General features: G+C 41.8%; 2 protein-coding genes across 4 annotated transcripts in view; both read left to right on the plus strand.

Annotated features, from left to right (window-relative positions):
• Positions 1 to 7571, plus strand: part of LOC308302586 (protein NLRC3-like) — a 40923-nt gene extending 33352 nt beyond the window's left edge. The window contains exons 9-10 of the mRNA XM_080746842.1: positions 4362 to 4461; positions 6368 to 7571. Of these exons, the coding sequence (XP_080602968.1) occupies positions 4362 to 4449 (88 nt within the window). The 3' untranslated portion in view covers positions 4450 to 4461; positions 6368 to 7571. The remainder of the gene's footprint in view (positions 1 to 4361; positions 4462 to 6367) is intronic.
• Positions 7572 to 14383: 6812 nt separating this feature from the next.
• The window catches only part of LOC308302600 (ribosomal protein S6 kinase alpha-2-like), a 48916-nt gene continuing 38350 nt past the window's right edge, over positions 14384 to 24949 (plus strand). For all 3 annotated transcript variants that reach the window (XR_013962947.1, XM_080746857.1, XM_080746858.1), the window contains exons 1-2: positions 14384 to 14716; positions 24514 to 24547. Coding sequence is in view for 1 of the 3 variants with exons in the window: in XM_080746857.1 (XP_080602983.1) it covers positions 24526 to 24547 (22 nt within the window). In the remaining 2 variants the exon portion in view is untranslated. The remainder of the gene's footprint in view (positions 14717 to 24513; positions 24548 to 24949) is intronic.

Consider the following 24949-nt stretch of genomic DNA (forward strand, 5'->3'; position numbering starts at 1 on the left):
GGCGTTAAGCGTCTCTGTGTTGGACTGCAGAGTCCACATTGTAAACTGGAGGAGCTCAGGTCAGTGGTCCTGAAGTTTGGCACCCTGGTGGCTTTTATGCTTGTAAACATAGCTGCGGGAAGTAATTTAAAGGACAACTTTCGTTTTTTACAACAAGGGTTCATATTTTAGATTGTAATTAAAGAATAAAAAGATGAGTATTAAATTGATTTCATTTACTTCTTTCTATTGTTTTAGAGATTCTTATTTCAGTGGTTGGGGGCATGCGTAAAAGTGGCTAAATATGTCATTTTACACAGAATAAGCCCATTCCCAAGATACAACGCAACCTTTCATGGTTGGATGTGACTTATAGGGGCTAGAAGTGTTACTGTAAATAGCAATAAAGAAACTGCTGGCTTATTGTGTCTAAAAATACATATTTAGCCACTTGTACGCATGCCCCCATGCGTACGCATGCCCCACATTTTAACACGGTAAACGCGATAAAACAATAGAACGAAGCAAATGAAAACATTTTAACACTCACTTTTTTTTTCTTTAATTACAATCTAAAATATGAACCCTTGTAAAAAAACAAACTTGTCGTTTAAAGAAGGAGGGGCTGTTGCGCGCTCCTCATGCCCGTGATTCGCACACACAGCCAAAAAAATAAATAATTGAAGAAATTTTAGCCATGTAACACAACCAGGAACTACACACTACACTTTCCGTTTGCCTCTCCACACGCTGTGGACAGTGTGGAGACAAATCAAAAAGCCTAAATGGCACACAGTGGCCATGCCACTGATGGCCAGCCAGAAGGATTTAGGCTATAGATGAATTTCTTGTTTTTGTACCAACACTGAGCCTGTACACTGCCTGTTTCATATAATCATTCAGTTCCCAACAGATCGACTCCAAACCTTATTATATTTATATAGTTATTTTGGGGAGCGCTTTTCAGTTCATTCAACCTCCTCTCTGTGTTGTCTGGTGACACTCACACCCTGCACCGGCATCGCACGCTGAGAACAGCTGATATACAAACTCACAGTCACAGTTATTAGCTTGGGGGTCTGCTGTCGGTGTAACGGAGGTGATCCAAACCTACCAACCCGGCTTCGAACCCGGGTCTCCCGCGTGAAAGTCCAATATCTTAACCGTTACTCCAAAGGGATATCCCTATGGAACAAGGGCAGATACTAGACTTTTTGAGGCTTCAGGCTGGGGCTGCGACTCTCTCCTCCACATCGGGTTTTGTCCGTTTATCCAGGGTAATTTGGAGGTTTCTGTAATTTTTCCCCTAAATGTAACATAATCAAGATCAAGAACGACACTTCCCTTTCCCTCTCCACACGCAAGTTATGAACAAACTGTCACAGGTAATTAACCAGGCTTAGCTGATACTGTAATACAGCTGAACTTGGCATGGTAGAACTGGCCCTCACTAGTGCAGACTGCAGGCCCCGGCTGGACGGTGCTTCTGCTGGGGTCATCATCTCCCAGAGGCCATGGAACCACTACGACCAGGGCCGGCGCGTATATAGAGGCGAACTAGTCAGCTGCCTACAGCGGCACTTTATAAAGGCGGCGAAAATGCGTCGGGGGGGGGGGGGGGGAAAGAGAGAGAGAGAGAGAGAGAGCGAGGGCGAGCGAGGGACGAGCGAGGGAGGGAAGAAAGAAAAAAAAAAGAAAAACGGGCAGCGGCAGTGTTGGCAGTGATGTGCCAATCACTGCCTCTGAAGCCGCCTCGGGGGAGGGAGAGGCGCCCACGTAATGGCCAAGCAGCAGCCCTGCCCTGGTAAACACACACCCACTGAATTACCCGCCAAGTCTGAACTAAAGTAAACAGGAAGCACTGACAGGTAGTAATAGCGAATGAATATAAATAGCAAACATGTCAAAAAGACTAACTATCTATACTATAATTTTGCGAATGTCTGTCTGAGTGAGTGAGTGAGTGTCTGTCTGTCTGTCTGTCTGTCTGTCTGTCTGAAACAGCGTTTCTCCTCAGTGGCTGGAGCAATTGATCTGAAATCACATCACCATTAGCATATGAACACACCTAACATAACTGTGAAGCCCGTTTGTCACTTTCACAAATCATATACTGTATATTAGCATTTTTATGGTGTATCTATATCTATTTAGCCTACAGTACCTTTTGTGACCACACATGTTAAGGGAGGGGCGCTGTTGTTCAGGCCATGCACAATCACACACAAACCCACACACACACACACACACACGGGGGGGTGGGGTGGGGTGGTGGTGTGTGTGTGTGTGTGCAGGCGGGCGGGCGGGCGGGCGGGGGGGGGGGGGGGGGGGGGGTGTCCAAAAATCATGCAGATCGGTACACAGTATCTCTGTAGCTGTTAAATGGAACGGGTATTTCTTACACTGATGCTCCTACATATTAGCATGCAAGCACCAGTTAAAGTTACTTTCCATCCCTCATATACTGTGTGCACAGTGCACATCCCATAACCCACACACTGCACATCATTTCGGAGCTCATATCTTTGAACGGGTAAGGGCTAGTAAAGATAATCAGGCTGTGAGTCCACGGTGTCCACCGTCATGTTCTGCTCAAGAAACTGTTGACAATGACAGCAGCGCTGGAGAGAATACACTACCAGGCAGGACCAGAGAAGGGCACACAGAGTTAGAGGAATTAATTTACCCAAAACCAAGTGCAGCCGCAAGGATGATTATACAAGAGGATTTTCAGAGGCTCATTACAGTAATGCCTGCCGTGTTCATTTCTGAAAGGTAAGCCTGGCTGGCAGCTGCCCATTATTATTTGTTTTATTTGCTGCTGTGGTTGATCAACTTGCTGACTGCTGCTGGCTGCACACAGTTTGTGTGTCATGTGCTTGTGTGGTATGCACAACGGCTGTGCTGAGTGCTGACTTAACCTTTGTGTGTGGAGAGAGATTGGACTTTTCTTATTTCATTTGAGGAGTTGGTTAATAGGCTATTCGTTTTTGTTAATGATTACAACACTTAGCAAACCTATTGGTTATGGACACTTTACTTTGTGAAGCGCCCTATGTTAAATGTCCCATGTTAACGTTTCGATTAGAAAACCCACCGGCGATGGGGGGGGGGGGGGGGGGGGGGGGGGCTCCGACGGTGCGGCTCCGACGGTGCTTGCCTACAGCGGCGTTTCTGTCTCCTCCGGCGCTGACTACGACCTCCTCTTCCTCATCCTCAGATGACAATAACTCAACATTCACCGACTTATCAACACTAGTACTTGTACAACTCTTTTTATTTATTTATTAGGCCCACCAAAGAAATCTGATATTCGTTTCTTAGCCATGATGTAAACAAAACAACCTGACAGCTTCATGCACCCCACTCGTAATAGATAAACAGGAAAGTGCTGACTGGTCGGCTGCCGGCAAACGCTGATCCTTGATGATGATAATGAAAACAAAAGGAACAAATGTAGTTTAAGAATACAACCATAATCTAAAATAGGACTATTGTCTTTTATTCCCCAAACCTTTTATTATATGAAGCACCCCTACTTCCCGTGGGGCTGCTTGTAAATCTATGTTGCAGATTGGTCCAGTGGGGAAAGGGCTGAATTATTAAAAGTAAAGTGCATTTACTCAAGTAGTGTTAAGCCCTATTTTATACTTTTGCTATTTGAAAATAGCAGATCTATAAGCTCACAACATGTTGTGATGCTGGCCTTCTAAGCTTGTAGATCTGCCATTATAGAATGTTTTAATGTCATTGTGAGAAAAAAGAGAAGAGTGAAATTGGACATTTGGAGTATTTTCGGAAATTCAGTTGACCTGGGCGGCATAGCTCAGGAGGTAGAACGGTCGCTTGAGAACCGCAAGGTTCCCGGTTCGATTCCAGGCTCCCCCAGAGTCAGTGTTGAAGAGTCCTTGATCAAGACTCTGAACCCCTAACTGCTCCTGATGAGCAGGTTGGTGCCAAGCATGGTTTACTCTGACATCACTGTGTGTGTGTGTGTGTGTGTGTGTGTGTGTGTGTGTGTGTGTGTGTGTGTGTGTGTGTGTGTGTGTGTGTGTGTGTGTGTGTGTGTGTGTGTGTGTGTGTGTGTGTGTGTGTGTGTGTGTGTGTGTGTGTGTGTGTGTGTGGAATGTAATGCACAATCCATGTAAAGCACCTTGTCAGTGAATTGAAACATGTTGGTCATGTTTGATCAGCTAGCTATTCCACTATTCTGGACATTTGAAAATGTTTAAAACATTTGGTAACAATCATGATTATTACTTGATCAACACAGATTGGAGACTCTGTCAGACTCTGGTCAGATCAGTTCAAAGTGATGTTAATACTGTCTGTGTTTTCAGCTCATGTTCTATTCTCCATTCTCTTGTATTCATGTGTTTCAGGTTGAGGGACAACGACCTCACAGAGGAATGCAAAGAGCAGTTAAGAGTTCTCAGCTCCAACACATCCTGCAGGATAGAGACAGAGTGAGCAGAGTCATCAGTAAGTCAGCAGCACACACAGGGTTAAATGTGGGCTCAACGAGGACCTGCTGCGAGGGTTTAATCCTGGGATCCCGGGTTACCTGGGTAGAGCGCACGCCGCACGTAATTTCCAGCCCTGGAATCGGCTGTGGGACCCGTCGTTCCAGAGGTTATGTTTTTTCTTGTTAGAAATTACAATTTACTAGAAGAGTGGAGGCAATTAGACTGCCTGACACGTTATCCTCGCCAGCCGTGCAAGCATGTCGTCTGTTTCAGCTGTGTGGAAGGATTTTACCAGTCCCTGTGGGGACGCTGTCATCAAAAATAGCTGATCTACCATCTCACAACGTGGTGCAAAGAGCCACGTTGTGAGCTTGTAGATCGTCTGTTTTCACTAGGCTAGGCTACTTCTTAAAGTGATGCGGAGAAAATAAACACTGACAGATGATATTATAATTGCGCATTTACTTTCTTATTGTTGCATTAATTATGAGAAACTCTCCAGCTAAAACAAAGGGAAACAAATAGCCTACTACAATCAGCTAAATGAAACGCATGCACACCGTTCGTGACAAGCTGCAGTGCGGTGTCACGCGCTGTGAGCTTGTATATCTGCTACTTTTCTATAACAATGAAACGGGAGATTTGCTGAGATATATAAATGTAAGCAATAACGCATGCATTATTGAAGTGTCCAGTCAGTGAATTGCACTCACGATTGGCCACCCTGAATGTGAAACTATAGCCTACTCTGTTGGTTTGCATTTCCACACAATATATTTTAAACACAATTAAAACATCTGACAGCACTTTGTGACAGTTTATGAATTGTATTGGCGTAACTTTCAAAATTAGTGGGATGGTTGGATGGTTGCACACTTGCGCTTGTTTGTTTGAACAGAGAAGTGTTATTCTGTGCTCAACACTGCAACACGAAGATCATCTTCAACTCTGCTAAGTTGTGATCTGTAGGCTATTTAGTTTTTATACAGGGGGGGCAGAAAACGTCTTTTCACAGAGATAGCCTACTGTATGTGGAAGGAAAATGAATAAGAACATCCATTGCTGCTTTTGACCGTCCAGTGTATTTCGCAGCCACAGAGAGACGTGAAGCTCTCATGACAAGCAAGACCCCGCAGAGGCATAGGAGACGTTTTGCACTGTTTCTTTCTTTTTTAAAGGAGTAGTTCACCCCCAAAATGACTTTTTTTCTATTGATTACTCAGGCCATGGAGAGTAGAGTTCAATAATATTTTTTGTTTTTTGTCGCATTCCTAAGACAAAAATGTGATAACAATAAATGTACCCCCATTGATTCCGGATGGTGACCCGTTTCGAAACGGGTCACCATCCGGAATCAATGGGGGTAAATTTACTCAAATCAAAATTTTGTCTTAGGAATGTGACAAAAAACAAAAAATATTATTGAACTCAACTCTCCATGGCCTGAGTAATCAATAGAAAAAAAAGTCATTTTGGGGGTGAACTACTCCTTTAATACCTATATACATTTCTTTTTTTACAAGTAATCCCGGGATAAGGTCAGAACATTCCCGGGATTTAAAATTAGCTAAATCCGTGAAATATATCAAACCCTACCTGCTGGGAGCACCAGCTCAAGTGGTGAACACACACGCACGCATGCATGCACACACACACATTCATGTTCTGTGCTGTTTCCCTCACTTCAGTTGGTGGAGACGCACCCAGATAGACCAATGGTTCTCAAACTGTGGGTCAGGAACTCCAGAGGGGTCCCCAGATGATTTGCTTAATGTGCAACATGAACAACAAACATTTGTCCGAATTGTCAAAATATGACCTAAGAAAGAGGTTAAAATAATTGATCTACTGTACATGCTCAATGTGAGCAACTATTTGCAGGTGGTTTACACATATTGTACTTTTAACTCCACTACCATTAGAAAAGAAGCATGAAGACATCATGGTGTGAAGTGACTGCAGCAGCTGACCAGGAGAAGTGGAAGTGTTCTGTGAAGGCCTTACTGTATGTGCTACAAGGCACCAAGTGCATAGGAAACGGGTAACAATGATTTTAAGGCTTTAGTTAACCAGTATTTGTTACTTTGCAGATGTAGTGTTGGACTACCTTTTCTAAAATGTCAAATGATTGTAAATATTTGTACTGCACCGATAATCTGCAACGTTTTGTGAAACTGTTTGAATACAGTTCAAGGTTGTACTTTATTGTTACATCCTGTGTACAGGTACATGAGAGTAAAACCACAAATGCCAAAGGCATCAAGTGGATAAGAAATGATAAGAAACGGGTAACAATTATTTTAAGACTCTGAGTGCCTAAGGCGCTCACAGACATCTTAACGTCCGTTGCTCACAGTCGTCTTATCTGGTTACCATGGTAACCGATAGCGCCCGCGTTGCAGCGGCCACTAGTGAGCGAAAATGTTTCGCTAGTGAGCGAACAATGTGTTACTTGCAGATTTAGTGTTGGACGAACTTTCCTAAAGTGTAAAATGTGTGTAAACGGCACACAAAGAGTTTGATGTGTGCACACGTCTTCAACATCCAGTGTGTTCATAATCTGACACGTTTTGTGAAGCTGTTTGAGTCCAATGTAATGTACAGATAATTATGAAATGCTTGGCCTGATCAGGCCTGTTTTGAACATTGGTATCAATCATTGTCATTTATTGATACATTTTAAGTTATTTGTCATGATCTGCCCTGTGGAATCTTTGGCACCAAACAGCAATGTATATATTTTGTATTACTGTATACAGTATGTTCAAAGCCAAAGTTAAATTATGTAATTATTAATTGTTACATTTAAGTGTCAAGTAATATTTCCATGACAGCCCTATGTTTGGTGTGGTTCAAAATGTTAACGTAATCAATTACAGAACTACAGAGGAAACAAGTCCCCAGGACTTATTTGTTAGAAGTGGCTGAACAACCTTGACTGTGCAGACGACATACTGTAGCACTGATAGCTGAACTATGGGCTTAAATCGATGCCATAATTAATTTGTATTCCTACTTTGCCATCCTCTGCTCAAGAGCTTTTAACATCTCAACGAGTGTCAGCAGCTAAAGTTGTCCTTTGGCTGAACGCCAACTGAGGGCACCCGAATGATGATAATGATGATTTCTGCCTTAATGTTGTTGCTGTTAACTTGTTTGACTAATAAAGTATTCAATTAATCAATAAGTCAATCAAAAAAGAAAAATCAATATTGTATCGATTCCATTCATATTCCATTTATCATGTGATGATATGATGGTCTGTGCTTTGCTAACTGTTACATAAAGTTTATATTTGATAAAGATTCTCTGATTCTCCTCATTAATGTATTCTGTAGTGTAGTCTGTTCCCTTGATGTGTGAAGGAGAGGTTGCAGCTCCAAGCTGCTCATCAGGAGCAGTTTGGGGTTCAGAGTTTTGCTCAAGGACTCTTCAACACTGACCCAGGAGGAGCCAGGGATCCAACCTTGATCTACTGCTGTTTTATAGTAGAGACTGTAAATAAACACCTCCTGAGCTGCTGTTGACCTTATAGTTGAGACTTTAACTTTATATTCATTTCACTCTTCAGCAGTGTTTTAATCAAAAACAAATTAATCATATTTGAAGAAAGTAACAGTGATCAATTTTATGGCCAGGCAGTTGTTTGTCTTTAATGGAATGGATTCAGCATCAACACAAAACATTAGACATCCCAAATTTAAATATAGAACTGAGAGGTGTTAGCAGACACCTTTATGAACACATGAGAAGAAAGTTATTAATACGCATTTATTTTGCAGATGACTAAAAACAACAGTCTAAAAACAACAGTCTAAAAACAGTCTAAAGACATCTCCCTATGAGGACTTGAGGACATATGAGGCTTCTTGTTTTCACTAGAGGCTCTGAGACATTTTGCTGCTACATAATTATAATTACCGTGTAAGCACAATTTTAATGCATTATAAACATATGTACAAAGTTTACATGTTTATTATACTCTGCTTAAAAGCAATCCTAAATATTCATTCATGATTTTAAAATAATCATTACACATAAAGTATCCTATAAGGATTTATCAATAAGGTTACGTATCATGACATTTTTGGAAGGACCATAGTTTTATAATTCTCATAAAGCTGAAATATATTGCATTTTATTATGCATTAATAATCACTTATGATATATTCTTATGTGATTATAAGTTACTATAAATGGTCATTGGGTGTTTAAGTAAGTTCATGACAATACCGGAGGTGTGCATTCTTGCATAGATTTCATTTTATTTTGATGGTCCAGATGTTTGTACCAATATGGTGTTGATGTTTAATAGAGTCTTCATCTGTAAACTGCTGTCCAGATGTTTGTACCAATATGGTGTTGATGTTTAATAGAGTCATCATCTGCAAACTGCTGTCCAGGACAGGCTTCAGATGTTCATCCTCAGTCTCTCTGTTTAACATCAGAGACTGTAAAGTTTAACATACACTTGGTCCATTCTATGGTGTTACACTGCCACCTACTGACCAAACACATTAATGATCTAAACCTAGTTGCTGCACAAAGTCAGTCAACACTTGAGTTTACAATAATGTGTTCCACACTAATGATATTCATTACAATAATAATGTGTTCCACATTAATGATATTCATTACAATAATGTGTTCCACATTAATGATATTCATTACAATAATGTATTCCACACTAATGATATTCATTACAATAATAATGTGTTCCACATTAATGATATTCATTACAATAATGTGTTCTACATTAATGATATTCATTAAGTGTGCCTGCCATGCAACGCAATGGCAAAACACTTATTGTAATCCGCCATACTTAAGTCAGACGGTCGGTAATGTTCTTGCAAATTTCTGCACGTAATAACTGCCGAATAGGTTGCTATTACTTTTCTTTCCGATCCGCGTTACCATGGTGACGTAATTCGCAAAAAACGACGCCCAAAAACCCCATTGACTTAGAATGGGGGAAATTTCGGCACGTAATAACTGCCGCAAGATTTACGCCACCCCCGCAATATATACATCAAAATGTGCGGCTCGGCCGGGAATGGTGTGCTATTACTTTTCTTTCTGATCCGCGTTACCATGGCAACGTAATTCGTAAAAAACTACGCTCAAAAACCCCCATTGACTTTGAATGGGGGACTCCGAAAAAAAAACAGAAACTTTGGCGCCACATAACTCTGCCATACAACGTGATTTAAACTTTAAAATGCACACACAACTTTGGTCTTTTTCCGGCCAATAGGGATGAGCTGTAATTGATTAAGCCCCGCCCCCTCTGTAACAGGAAGTGCCCTTCGTCAAACAGGAAGTGCCTCTACATCTCATGAACCGTTTGTCACAGATGCGTGGATGGTTTCATATGACTTGATTAAGAGTCCTTAACCTTAATTGGGGCCTATTTCGCCAAACAGGAAGTGCCCCTCACCAAACAGGAAGTGACCCTTTACCTCATGAACCGTTTGTCGTACAGACGCGTGGATGGCATCAAATGACTTGATTAAGAGTCCTTAACCTTAATTGGGGCCTATTTCACCAAACAGGAAGTGCCCCTCACCAAACAGGAAGTGACCCTTGATCTCGTGAACCGTTTGTCGTACAGACGCGCGGGTTGCGTCAAATGACAAGATTAAGAGTCCTTAGCCTTAATTGGGGCCTATTTCGCCAAACAGGAAGTGCCCCTCACCAAACAGGAAGTGATCCTTGATCTCGTGAACCGTTTGTCGTACAGACGCGCGGGTTGCGTCAAATGACAAGATTAAGAGTCCTTAACCTTAATTGGGGCCTATTTCGCCAAACAGGAAGTGCCCCTCACCAAACAGGAAGTGAACCTTGATCTTGTGAACCGTTTGTCGTACAGACGCGCGGGTTGCGTCAAATGACAAGATTAAGAGTCCTTAACCTTAATTGGGGCCTATTTCACCAAACAGGAAGTGCCCCTCACCAAACAGGAAGTGACCCTTGATCTCGTGAACCGTTTGTCGTACAGACGCGCGGGTTGCGTCAAATGACAAGATTAAGAGTCCTTAGCCTTAATTGGGGCCTATTTCGCCAAACAGGAAGTGCCCCTCACCAAACAGGAAGTGATCCTTGATCTCGTGAACCGTTTGTCATACAGACGCGCGGGTTGCGTCAAATGACAAGATTAAGAGTCCTTAACCTTAATTGGGGCCTATTTCGCCAAACAGGAAGTGCCCCTCACCAAACAGGAAGTGAACCTTGATCTTGTGAACCGTTTGTCGTACAGACGTGCGGGTTGCGTCAAATGACAAGATTAAGAGTCCTTAACCTTAATTGGGGCCTATTTCACCAAACAGGAAGTGCCCCTCACCAAACAGGAAGTGACCCTTGATCTCGTGAACCGTTTGTCGTACAGACGCGCGGGTTGCGTCAAATGACAAGATTAAGAGTCCTTAGCCTTAATTGGGGCCTATTTCGCCAAACAGGAAGTGCCCCTCACCAAACAGGAAGTGATCCTTGATCTCGTGAACCGTTTGTCGTACAGACGCGCGGGTTGCGTCAAATGACAAGATTAAGAGTCCTTAACCTTAATTGGGGCCTATTTCGCCAAACAGGAAGTGCCCCTCACCAAACAGGAAGTGACCCTTTATCTCGTGAACCGTTTGTCGTGCAGACGCGTGGGTGGTGTGAAATGACTTGATTAAGAATCCTTAACATTAATTGGGGCCTATTTCGCCAAACAGGAAGTGCCCCTCACCAAACAGGAAGTGACCCTTTTTCTTGTGAACCGTTTGTCGTACATACGCGTGGGTGGCGTCAAATGACTTGATTAAGAGTCCTTAACTTTAATTGTGGCCTATTTCGCCAAACAGGAACTGCCCCTCTCCAAACAGGAAGTGACCGTTTATCTCGTGAACCGTTTGTCGTACATGTGGGTGGTGTCATATGAAGAACCATAATGTTAAAGCTTATGCAAAAAATGCTAATGTTAAAAAATGTAAGGCTAATGCTAACACCAACCCCTACACAAGGTTGCACAGACTTAGCGAGCTGCAGGCACACTTAAAATTTCTTAGAAATGTTCTTTTCTAGTTACAATATTGTGTTCCACATTAATGATATTCATTACAATAATGTGTTCCACATTAATGATATTCATTACAATAATGTGTTCCACATTAATGAAATTCATTACAATAATGTGTTCCACATTAATGATATTCATTACAGGTCTGCTGACAGCAGAGCCTCCATGAGGAGGCTTTGAAGAAAGAAAACAACACAGACATCTAGAAAGTTAAAGTAAAAATAGAACGCAGCCCCTTGAGGCACCAAGCTCAGTGGCAGCTGGAAATAGAGAACACATGATTATAATATATAACTATGCAGGACATTAATACATCTCTCAGATTGCTTAAGTCTGTTTTCATGACAAATGCCCAGAGAATCAGCTTGTATTTGTGTCCTCTGGGTAAAGTTAAGATCAACTCAGGGCTTTGACAAGAAATAAACATAAGAAAATGCATACATTGTCACACAATTATCATAAGAATAAAACTGAGTAAATGATGTGCTGATGCATGATGGAGTGTGTTTTGTTTTCTTCCTTCCTGTGAGCTTTAAGCAGTAATCTTTCCAATAGAAGGGTCTACAGTAGGTGTATTGATGCAGGCATCACTGTGACTGTAGGGATCTTAGAGCTGTGACTGTCCTCTACAGTGTAGGGATCTTTGCAGAGCTGTGACTGTCCTCTGCAGTGTAGGGATCTTAACAGAGCTGTGACTGTCCTCTACAAAACAAACTGATACGACTAGCTCTCTCAGCCTTAAGCCCATGGCCCACCTAATTCTAACACACTATGCTAGTCTGGGATGGATCAGGGTAGAAGACAGGGTTACGTTTAGTTTAGAATGGATCAGGGTAGAAGACGGGGTTAGGTTTAGTCTAGGATGGATCAGGGTCTAGTCTGGGGCCTTACATTTTGCACAGATGTATCCCAGCTAATGATTTAGCAAGGGTGCCTGAGTCAGCGACCTTCGGGGTCACCACAGCAGCCACATCAAGTTGAGCTCCCAAGCTAGAAGAGTTGTGGCATTATGCTGGAAAGGTGTTGATGCCCCAACATGGAGGATGTGGCATCAGGAACTCATGAACTCTATTGGGCTGGAGAGGTTAACCTAGCCTATATATACTGCTCAAAGAAATGAAGGGAACAAAATGTTCCCTTAATGTATTTGAATTTATTTGAGTAAAGTATACTGTAGTACTGCTCAAAGAAAGCTCAAAGAATTAAGGGAACGTTTTGATACCTTCATTTCTTTGAGCAGTGTAGTTAGTGGTAGACAGAATGACTTGGTCCAGCTTTGGGAAATGTATGAACACCATGGAATCAAGTACCTAAATGAAATAACAATATATGGTTAAAATAATAATTATAAAAATAAAAAATAAACTGTCATTTGAATTTTTTAAAACAATGTATGGGAACTTTGTGTTATTATTATTATTAGTTATGTATCTTTATATTTATTATTATTGTGAGTGAATGTTTCTGAGTATATGTACTGTATTGAAAATGTACTGAAAATACGAGGACAAAATCTGCTTTAAGTAGGATGTGAGGGGTCTAACTAGAGGTTTGTTAAGATTCTGAATCCATTGCAAGCATTTGTTTTACACACAAAAAAAACATTCCTTGTGCTAAAAATGACCTCCAAAAAACTGTGAAAAGTGATGACTCATCACTAAACCATCGTTTTATAAATACATCCCATACTTTTTCAGGTCAGGATGCCAATTTCATCTATGAACTACATGATACAACAAGTGAAATTGAAAGTGACAAACAATATGAAATATTGTTCTAGTTAAAAGTAACTGGAACAATATAAAATAAAACTGAAGATGTAGAAACGATGGGATGAAATTGGAAACCTCCTGTATTTTCTTCTGTTGAGGAGACAGGGAGACCTCTGGTTACTGAGCAAAACAATCAATTGAATGACTTTTAAATCATTCAAACTGGCTACATTTTAATATATTTTTCTCTCTCCATGAAATTCACATTTGGCCTGGTATGGTTGTCTACATTCATTATTGAACAAACATGTAAACAGGGTTAGGATATTAACTGGAAAGTTGCTCTTTAGACTAGAGCCTACACTTGAAGAAGCCAGATAAGTCGACCTCTTTTCAAGTCGCCCGACTCGCCCTTAATCGCAGAAAAGTCACTCGGGAAGTGTCGACCCCCAGTCTAGGAAATCACGACCTAAAAAATTGTAAGTGTCACCCCCAGCTATACCACAAAAATGTGGAACGCCTTACCGAAGGCCATAAAGGAGTGTGGATCACTAGCATCCTTTAAAATTGCCCTGAAAAACCACTTACAGGCAGCAGCTGTTCGCAACTGGTAAAAACCTAGCCCAACCCTACCCTCCCCTGCCCCTTCCTTGTATATACTTACTGTTTGTTTAGACTTACTGTTTTCTTTTTTTTCCCTTTTTTTTCCTTTACATATCTACTGCATAGTACTGTGTTCTATTTGTCTGTCATTCAATGTTATATGAGATACTTCAATGGTTTCCAGTGGAAATAAGCTTAGTCTTTTCATGGATCTCCTTTTAGTAGACCTTGTACCAGTGAACTGTACCGTCATGAAACTGTACATTTTCCTATGCAAACTTCTAATAAAGCCTTCAATCAATCAATCAAACCAGGGAATCCCCGACCTCAAGAAAATCAAGAAAATTGGAAGTGTCACCCCCAGTATAGGTAATTTAAAAAAGGGATGACTTTGAAAGGGGCGACCTTTCTGGCATTCTTTTTTTTTAATACATTTGTGTCTTTTAAAAATACATTATTTACTGCACTTTTATTTTGAAGGGTGGAAACGTTCTTCCTGCTCACTTCACGGACCTAAGACCCGCCCCCTCCCTCTCTCCAGCAGCGCCCCATCGGGAAGTAGTAAATGCGAGGCAGGAACCGCAGGATGAGGTTGTTTGTCTAATTATGTGCAACTATCGATCCATAAACGTATTCATAAACCCTTAATATAGTCAGGACTCTGTTCCCTGCGCTCGGTGGATCGATCCATAGAGACTAAAGGAGGAGGTAGGCTACTTAATCGTCGTCGACAAACGAAATCATTTCATGGAGTAAACTCATACTCCACAGAAACACTACTGGAAGGAAGGACTCATATTACAACATTATGGTGCACCTTTGTCGTGGCTGTTTGTCGATGTGGATTTATGGACCAGCTGTTACTACTCAGCTCTGAGACTGTGACAGCCTGACAGGTAACTTTAACTTAAACACTTATACATACAAGTACAACTTATACAAGTTGTTTACCGTGGTCTACTTTACGACACGCGGAAGGGAATGACCGTCAAGGACGCTTCAGTGAGCGTAGGGAGCGGTAGGCGAACGTGGAGACCGCCTACCAACTGAGAAATGATCTGGCAAAAAAAAAAAAAAAAAGTCTCTTATTTCCATTGTGTAAAGGCCTGACTGGGCAGTAGGCCTACAGTGTGGAGAGGACCATAGGCCTATAGAATGTCGCTCAGGCCTATAGAATGTCGCTCAACCAGTTCCATTCATTGACTAGTAGGCGGCCTGGCCATTGAGAAAGTGTTACCCTTTTAGAGATGTAAATTTGGGCTGCCGGGCTATTTAACTCAAGTCGCAACAACAGAGACAATAACACACTGAACAAAGTCCATTCTGCTTTCCTCCTACCTGTAGGATATCCTCTGTTCCAAATGAATAAAGTCCTTAATGTAGTAGGTAAACAGCTTCCAAACACAATATGTGATCATTGTGTTGTTTAAATCCAGCACTGCTGGATTAAGAATTGATGTCTTGTTGTCTCTCCAGCTGTAGCATATTACAACTCGTTAAGCAAGCCTCTTCCATAAATGTAAGGCCCATTCCCACTGGGCCAGATAACAGATAAAAAATATATCTATAATATCTACCACAGATAAAGGTACCTGTGGCAAATATCTGTGCATGGTAGATATTTTTTTTATCTGTATCTACCATCCACTTTGAATGGAAAAATAGCTAAAGAAAGAGATTTTTTTTATCTGTTATCTGGCCCAGTGGGAATGGGCCTTAAATAAAAAATACAATATATTTCATTAAAGGAGTAGTTCACTCTCAAACGTATCGATATTTTCAAGCTCAAGCCCCGCCGCATGTTGTTGTGAGCCATGTATTTTAAGGGACACATTATGTTTACTTTGAACTAATTTAGCTAGTGTTGTAATCACTAGTTGAAATAGGCCTATGTCACTATTTGGGAGCAATTTTCGCCTTGTTTGTAATGCTCCATACTGTGCTTTTTGAAAATAACTAGCCCTTACGCTGAATATACTGGAATGGGGGGGGGGGGGGGTGTTTATTGAACACTTAGGCTACACTTGTACTACTGACATGTTTCGACATTTAGTGGTTTGTGTGTCGGGTCCATAGAGTAGTTATAATAAGAATAGAGAGGACACCAGATATCCCCGCCCGTCCACTTGCATTGAGTTGCTCACCCAGCGCATGAGGCGTTTTCACCCCTCCTTCTGGGTAGTAAAGGTGGTTGCACACTGCACTGCGTGTTTTCGTTGCGTTTTGGAAATCCGAAATCCAAAAGCCAGGGAGAGAGAGAGGAAACTAAGTAAGTCTTACTGAACTAAGTAAGATCTGCACATGGCTTAACGACAACACATTATCAATTCACCTGGGAAAAACTGAGTCCATCCTCTTTGGATCAAATCATAACCTCAAAAAAGTCGATAACTTCACAATCAAAGTGGGTGACAAGGTCATAACACGAAAAAACGAAATCTCTTACTTAGGATGTATCCTTGAAGCTAATCTTTCCAGTGAAAAGATGACTTCTAAAGTAATAAATAAAATCAACCAATGAACTCGTTTCCTACAGAGGATCGCCCCGATGGTCAATTTCAACACACTGAAGACCATAGCTGGTGCAATAATCCAGCCCCTCTTTGACTACGGAGTCCACGTATGGTATCGTGACGCCCCACAAGCCCTGAAAAATAAACTCCAAACAGCCCAAAATAAACGAATTAGTGTCCTACTTCACCTTCCCTATCAGACTCACCTCACCGCTACTCACCAGTTAAGAGTGGGGTGGCTCAGAGTAGATGACAGAGTACAGCAACTTGCAATGGGCCTGGTGTACAAGATACACTACACCACTATGATACCCAAGTACCTGTCAAAATACTTTATAAACATTAAGGATGTCCATAATTACAACACCAGAGGCAGCGCCACAGATCACTTTCAACCCAGAGTCAAAACCAACAAAGGGTCAAACTCTTTTTTCTGCTATACCACCAAAATGTGGAAAGCCTTACCGAAGGTCATAAAGGAGTGTGGATCACTAGCATCCTTTAAATTGCCCTGAAAAATCACTTACAGGCAGCAGCCGTTCGCAACTGGTAAAAAAGTAACCTAGCCCAACCCTACCCTCCCCTGCCCCTTCTTTGTATATACTGTTTGTTTAGACTTACTGTTTTCTTTTTCTTTTTTTTTTTTTTTACATGCATTAGTACTGTGTTCTATTTGTCTGTCATTCAATGTTATATGAGATACTTCAATGGTTTCCAGTGGAAATAAGCTTAGTCTTTTCATGGATCTCCTTTTAGTAGACCTTGTACCAGTGAACTGTACCGTCATGAAACTGTACCTTTTCCTATGCAAACTTCTAATAAAGTCTTCAATCAATCAATCAATCAAAAAGAGAAAGCGAGCGAGCAAGGGACTCAGTGCAACAGCTGCGAAAATCGGAAAAAATCGACCCTGGTCCGAAAATAAATACGAAACGGGTGGCAGTGTGCAAACGTGATTGACATAACGTGAGGTTGATTTTTTTATTCACGCACTCCGAAAATCACTCCGATATTCGGCCCGAAAAACGCTGCAGTGTGCAAAGACCTTAAAACCGTGACGTAGTGGGGCCACTGTGACGCATTTTTCGTCATAGTTTGTGTTCATGGAGCGTCTTGCGGATACCCAAGCTTGTACAAGTTCCTGTCCCCCCCGAGCCCCCTGTGATTGGCTGAACCGGAGGTAGGGATCGCTCCATTGTAGTCACTTGGACCGCACAGAGGAGGTGAATAGAATGCGTTTATCGTGGGCTTGCCCAGGCCTTATGGCCTGGGCATAAATATAACGATTGCGTTCACCACGCCTGCGGCGCTCGGGCGTGAAGAGCAGGACCAAGGTCCGCTGGCCTTCGCGCCGCTTGCAATGTCGTGGACAATAACTGAATGTCGTGGACAATAACTGTGACATCTAACCATAAAACGAGCGCTCCCTTCCTAAACACGCTTGGTAATCTGCTAGACTCGTTCATGGATGCGCTGGGGCTCCAATTCATGAACGAGCGCTTCCGGTATGAACGCGCGTCAATACAAAGAAGCCTAGATGCGCGTTCATGTTAGTGGCCCCAACTGCAGTACCTCAAAACGGCCATCATGTCCATTTGGTTTCAGGCCGCCCCCAGTGTTCTGGGGGCTTGGTCGGGTCTGGTCGTTGTACTGTTCTCACTGCACACTGGATAGTGTGATTCAACAGTCAGCTAAACACCTTTCTTCAACCAAGACTCTGGAGACGTTGTGTGTGGTCAACAGGTTTACTTTCAAAAGGGTAAAACTACAACAAAAACAAACAACAAATGTGCTAATTCACACAAACCATTAGTGAAGATATGTCTACAAACAGTATCAAACATACCGACGATGCTCTTGCAAAGAACAAGATGTAGTAGTACACTTGGAGGACTTCTGACATGTAGCTGAGTGTACAGCTCTCTGACTGACTGACTTCTGTGTGAGTTCTGACATGTAGGTGTGCAGTGTGTTTGGTCATTAGTACACCTGATCTTAGTTGAGTTGATTACTTTGCTTAGAAGGACACTGAAAATACAACTTCAAAATAAAAGCTCACAGCTCTTAGCCCTTGTAAACATCAGCCACTAGGGGGCTTCAAATGGAAACACAATAACAAACTCAAACCACTATTACAAATGAAAGTTATCTGTAACAGAACAGTCGTGTTGCCTTGAATTTGTCGGGATCATCTGTTCGACGCCGCGTGAAGATCTGCCCTGCGGAAGCTTGTGATTGGGTGAACTGGAGGTAGGGAGCGCTCCAGACCCAGAGTGACTTGAGAGAGAGAGTGGTGTCACCGAGGGGTGAGAAAATGAACTGCGTCATGTGACCCATGTTTCAGCTCTAAAGTGACAAGCGGGAGATTAAATAACATTGGTTTCAATAGAAGCGTCGCGAATATCGGCATTTTTTGGTAAATACACAACATGACAACCATTTTAAAGTATTGTACAGGGATAACTAAAGTCTCTTTAATATTTACTTTATACTATTGCCAAAAAACAATGTAAAATAACATGGTTTATGATGATTAAAGTCGAGATGTTGCCTTGTCGCCGACGCTAATCATTGCATCGTCAAACATGCACAATAGCACCTCCAAGTGGCAGGTTAAAGTAAGGCAATGAAAGGCATGTACTCTTGTTATTGTGAGACACCAATATAATTATATCTTTTGCAATTCAGAAAATAAGATAATCAGGAAATAACCTGTGATATGTTTTCTTTCATTGTTTTCTTTCATTTAAAGGTCACAGTGGTTATAAAATGATGTTTTGAGCAGCTGCTCTCATTCATTTAGCAGACTTCCGGTTCTGAGATTATCACTATAGAAGCACCTCCCGAGCCGCCATTGGACTCGCCCCATGAAGTGAACGTAGGTGGCCTAACTCCATTCTACGGCTCTGTCCAGACCCATTGATAGAGAGAGTTACGTCACTTACGTCGACTCCCATAGTAAGCGTGGAAAGCGTATTTACTCTATGGTGGGAAGCTAACTTAGCCTAGCTTGCTGGAGCCTGTTCTCATTCTTAGCGAGCCTCTGCCCCGTCCGCCCTCATTCATTTTTCACTTGCTGGTAAGTAGACTAAATCACGTCTTTTTCACTCTTTTAATAATGTTATCTACAGGCCCGTGAATGCATTAAAATGGTGAAAAATACGTGATTTGGTCTACTTACCAGCGAATTAATGACTTGGCTAGAATGGGGGCGGATGGGGAAGAGGCTTGCTAGGACGCCATGCGAAGCCATTTCCGGTCTGCGGCGAGTTCAAAGCGTGACGCCACTCTCCCTAGAACACACTGGAGCGCTCTAGTCTAGTGGGATACGTATTGAAACCTGGTCAGCAGGGGCGGTGCCACTGTGTTTTTTTTCCCCCAAACCAACAGCCAATCAAGAAAGGGAGTCGGTGTTGGTGAAACATTTACCGGGAAGTGGAAACTAAATAAATACAAAATAAACAGAATCACCGATCTACTTTGAATCAACCCATTCAAATGACTGAATCCAAACCATAAACATTGTTCATACATGTTAGCATTATTTTTATAAGGGGCCAATGATTTCAATGAAGTTTTTTTTGTGTCGTGGACTGGTCTGGTGCATTTGACTGACGTTTTTCTTCACCACTAGATACTATACTATCACATTTCATTAATCATTTTAAAGTCTACTGCAACGTGCCTCTATGTAGCCAAAATGGTGATTTAAAATACACACAAAATCTCACCTTAATGTTGTCAGCCAGCCATGCAACTGCTACAGCACAAGTGCCGATCTCAACATTGCTTTGTGATTGTCGATCAGCTTGAACAGCAGTCAAACAATGTAAAGATGTGATAATAGCCCATAGATCAAAACCGGAGCCATCAAAAACACCACCAAGGATGCTTAGATGGTCCCAACAACCAAATTCCTTTTACTTTACAGTAAAGTGAGTTAAAAATTGAATAGCCTATAAAATGTATCAATTCAGTAGGGATACATCTTAACATAATATGGCCCAACACGTATTTCACAGAAATTATTCTACAACCCACCTGGTTTCCAAACGGCATCTGTGGGTAATTCTACATTGTTTTAGACATTTAAATGGAAATCCCATACAGCTTAATGTGTGATCTATAGCTGTCTATGTACAGTACACATTTACTGAATAATTAGACATTGTAATTGATGGCATTACATTTGAACTAAAACACAAAATGCCTGAGAACATTAAATAGGTATACAGTGGCACGCCATCAACTTAGTTACTATTGCCATGTCAAGGTATGCTGATAAAGGTCAAGTAATGCTGAATAAGAATATATTGAGCAAGTATTTGCTATAGCAGTTCCTTAATATGCCATCTATACTATAATTTTGCGAATGTCTGAGTGAGTGAGTGAGTGAGTGTCTGTCTGTCTGTCTGTCTGTCACAGCGTTTCTCCTCGGTGGCTGGAGCAATTGATCTGAAATCGCATCGCCATCAGCATAATGAACACACCTGACATAACTGTGAAGCCCGTTTGTCACTTTCACAAATCGTATGCTGTATATTAGCATTTTTATGGTGTATCTATATCTATTTAGCCTACAGTACCTTTTGTGACCACACATGTTAAGGGAGGGGCGCTGTTGTTCAGGCCATGCACAATCACACACAAACCCACACACACACACACACACACACACATGGGGGGGGGGGGGGGGGGTGTGCAGGCAGGTCTGTAGCCATTAAACGAAACGGGTTTCTTACATTGATGCTCCTACATCATGCAAGCACCAGTTAAAGTTACTTTCCATCCCTCATATACTGTGTGCACAGTGCACATCCCATAACCCACACACTGCACATCATTTTGGAGCTCATATCTTTGAACGGGTAAGGGCTAGTAAACATAATTATACAAATAACACAAAATCTACATTTGAGACTCAGATCATAATATCCATTGGTACAGAATGATATTGTAGATTTATAGTAATATTCATAGCTCTGTGATACATTAAGCTAGGTTAATAGTAAAACATTCTACATAGTTGCATATTCAAATAAATGTCCAGGCAAGTGTCATAACATGTTTCATTTGTACACCCAGAGGTTGCATTTCGACCAGAAGTCAAGTGTGTCCAACACAAAATCTGCATTTCATTCCTACATGAATGTTCTCCCTGCTGGTGCTGTTACTGCACTGGTACTTATGCAAATATTATGGAACACAGCTCTCTGATCCAGTCCATGGCACTTCCTAAAAGGAACATCTGTTCCTAGCTGTTGCAGAACCTGTGGAAAAAGTGAAAAACCAAATGTCACAAGATTGAATTAGTTATTAGAAATACGCCAATATTTTCAAACTGTCAAGTAGCCAATAAGTGTGCAAAGAATGTCTGACTGAGTTTTGTAGTTAGACAGCAGTCTTGTTATTGCATTAAAATATCGATGTAAGATGACGCCCATTAGTAGGCTATGATACCCTTAGAAAACATCTATTGTTCATCAAGTACCTGGAATAGTACAAAACAATGGCCAGTGTTCCGTTTGCAATTGGATTAACAAAAGAATACTAATAATGATTCACACCCTGGGTACAGAGATGCTGTAGGGACAGCATTGTTCCTACAGACCTGGCGTCTACAGTGAATCAGACATGGCTAGGGGTGGTTTATAAAGGCTAAATCAACTTTATTTAAGTAAAGAAATTGAGAAGTTTTTCCACCACTGGTTGTGAGCTTGACCAGTACTGGTGCTAACATTAGCTTTAGCTTGTTAACTTTAATGGGTAACGCTAGTTAGCCCTCAGTAAAATGTCATTATTTCAGTCAGATAGCGTCACGTTATTGACATCACATTAGCCCTTAAACATGACAGTTGTATCGGGAGATATCATCACATTATCGTTTCCAATAACGACATGGTAAACATGGTGACATAGCTGGCCAGCTATGGCCAAAGTTGGGAAGCTCAAGCTAGCTAAGATGCCAACCTTTCCACCCTTCGTGGTTAAGTGTGAACAACACTAAAGGGAAATAATAGAGCTTCACTGAAAATGCATTCTTATTTTATATTAATTATATTATCATGTCAAAAGTGGGGTAAACAGACCCCTGTCCTTACCGTTCCATGTCACCATTAAAAAGGGCAGCCAAGTGAATGCAGGATCCCAGTGACGAAGGTAAAAAAAAAATCTTCTGTTCTTGAACAGTCTCCCACTATACTGAAAAATGTAATTCTGGTCAATCCAGCACTGAAAAGGCGGTAGGCCTATGCAGAAATAAGAACAAAGGGCGAACATATTCACTAGAGTAGCTAAACATAGCTTCTGCTAGGGTTTAAAACCATCGATTCCGACGCCATGTCCCACATTTTCAATAAATGTTTCCAAAACATTGGAGGTTGGTCGCCGATGTAGCCATAGTATTTTAATGCCGGTGACTGGATTCTGGTTTGGTTTCCATGCAGAATGTTTTCGTGGATTCACACAGGCTTACATCCGGTGGAGGCGGGTTTTCTCCAGGCTGGCTGCGACGTGATTGGTTCGCTCTCCCCGCTGAGCGGACCAACTTCCTCTTGTCCAAGAATATAATAGTATATTGTAGGAGCGCTCCGTTGTATCCACTTGGACCGCGCTGAGGTGCCGAAATTCGGGGGGACGAAGATGTCGCCTGATACCGTGTCGCAATGTCGCTGGCTCATGGTCGCCTGAGACGGTGCGCCTCCGTCATCTCCACCGAAAACAAGCGCTCCTTTACAAGAAGCTAACTGAACCCTGGTGGGTTGGGTTAACGCAAACCCTTAGTCGAAATGATGTGCCATGGAAAAAGCGATTGATAGTCAAGAGCGTTTCGTGCATAAATCGTGCACTTTACGATAAAAGCATGAAATTTGGCACACATTTTTGGCTATATGCCATCGCAGATTTGCTATAATATGGACACAAGGGTTCAAGTGGTTAATATAAAAAGGATTGGAAGAGGGTCCCTGTAGTAACTCTGTCTGAGGACCCCCTGTTGAAGACCCCTGGTATAAATGCTATTAATTACCTTTGAGTGGAAATTCTGTTCCTAATCCTCCTCCTCTGATCGAGTCACGGACTGCTCAACATGTCAATATCCTACTTGCTTCTGTAGCCTACAACTCTTTTTCTTTTTGTATAGTAAAGTCTATGAGAGCCCAACTTTGATTGGCTCCCACACGTTTCCCAAAACAAATCTGCGATGTCCCTATAGCCAAAAATGTTCCATATGGCATGCTCTAACTGTGTGCCAAATTTCATGCTTCTATCATAAAGTGCACGATTCCATCAAAATACTTTTTCAGGACGATTTTAAAGGATGTTAGGGATTCACACTCCTTTAAGGCCATCTGTAAGGCGTTCCACATTCTGGTGGTATAGCAGGAGAACAAGTTTGACCCACACGTGATGCTATGCTGTATGATCTGTATGGTACCTGTCACTCAACTCTATGCCAATCAGCCTGCTTTAGACGAGACGAGACGGGTCATTTTAACAGAAGCATTCGGAAATCTCTAATCTAAAATAGCGTCTGTAGGTGAGAAACACGCCTATATTTAGTTACTACATAAGCTATTTCTGGATAGAAAATAATAATGGAACGTTCAAACAAGCTGTTAAATAACTTAAAGAGCCATTTGGTCGGTACCGCTGCCTGTGGCCTCTAGGGAGACCGGCCGAGGACTCTCACAACGGAGTGCCTCCATGCTGCTTCTGCCTGTGTGTGTGAGTGTGCATGAGAGAGAGAAAAACACACATGCCGCATTCCTTTCTCCCCGCCACACACACACACACACACACACACACACACACACACACACACACACACACACACACACACACACACACACGCATATGCAGGCACGCGCGTCCAGTGTCACAAGTCACCACTGAACGGGCAAATGTAGACATGTTAATCATAATCTCCATTACTGTTTAGTTTGTTGTCTGTCTATCGACATACATTTTCTAGTTAAAAGATTAACTGTAAAGTCCTTAAATTGCTACTTTAGAAATGTGCAGATATGTATATATGAAACATTGCTTGTAGAAATGTACATTAAGGCCAGGATTCCTGAGTATTCCTGAATGTAAATAAATTGTCCTATTACCGTGTTCAGTCTCTTAAAACAAAGCATTAGAGAATAAGCTGAGATGTTAACATCCTCTCTCTGTTCCAGGAGGACTCAACCATGAATTCAAGGAGGATGGAAGGTGAGCTGACACTATGAATTGATGGATGTCTTCAATAAACTGAATTAAAGGACAACCACACCCTAAATAACATATAGGCTAATTTGCCTACTTATATTGATCCCAAATGACTGTCCATGGGGTCTATTAGGCACAAATGCCCCTGTTGTCCAGTTTCCCCTAGCCTGATTTCAGACTCAGCTGAAGCTTGAGTCTGACATTGTTCCCTGTTGGATTGGTTATTCGTTAAACCCACCCCCACCCCCGGCGGTCATTGGAGGAGCAGTAATTTTGGATGGGATAAAGCGCTTATTATGAACACAACACCACGCGTTTACCTTTAGGTGTCTTACTGGTAGATAAGTCTACTTGTTTATGATGAGCACATTGATCACGTTTCTTTGTGTTGTCGCAGGGTTTCCT

Source organism: Nannobrachium achirus (assembly GCF_963921795.1).
Source record: "Nannobrachium achirus genome assembly, chromosome: 17".
Taxonomy (NCBI): Eukaryota; Metazoa; Chordata; class Actinopteri; order Myctophiformes; family Myctophidae; genus Nannobrachium; species Nannobrachium achirus.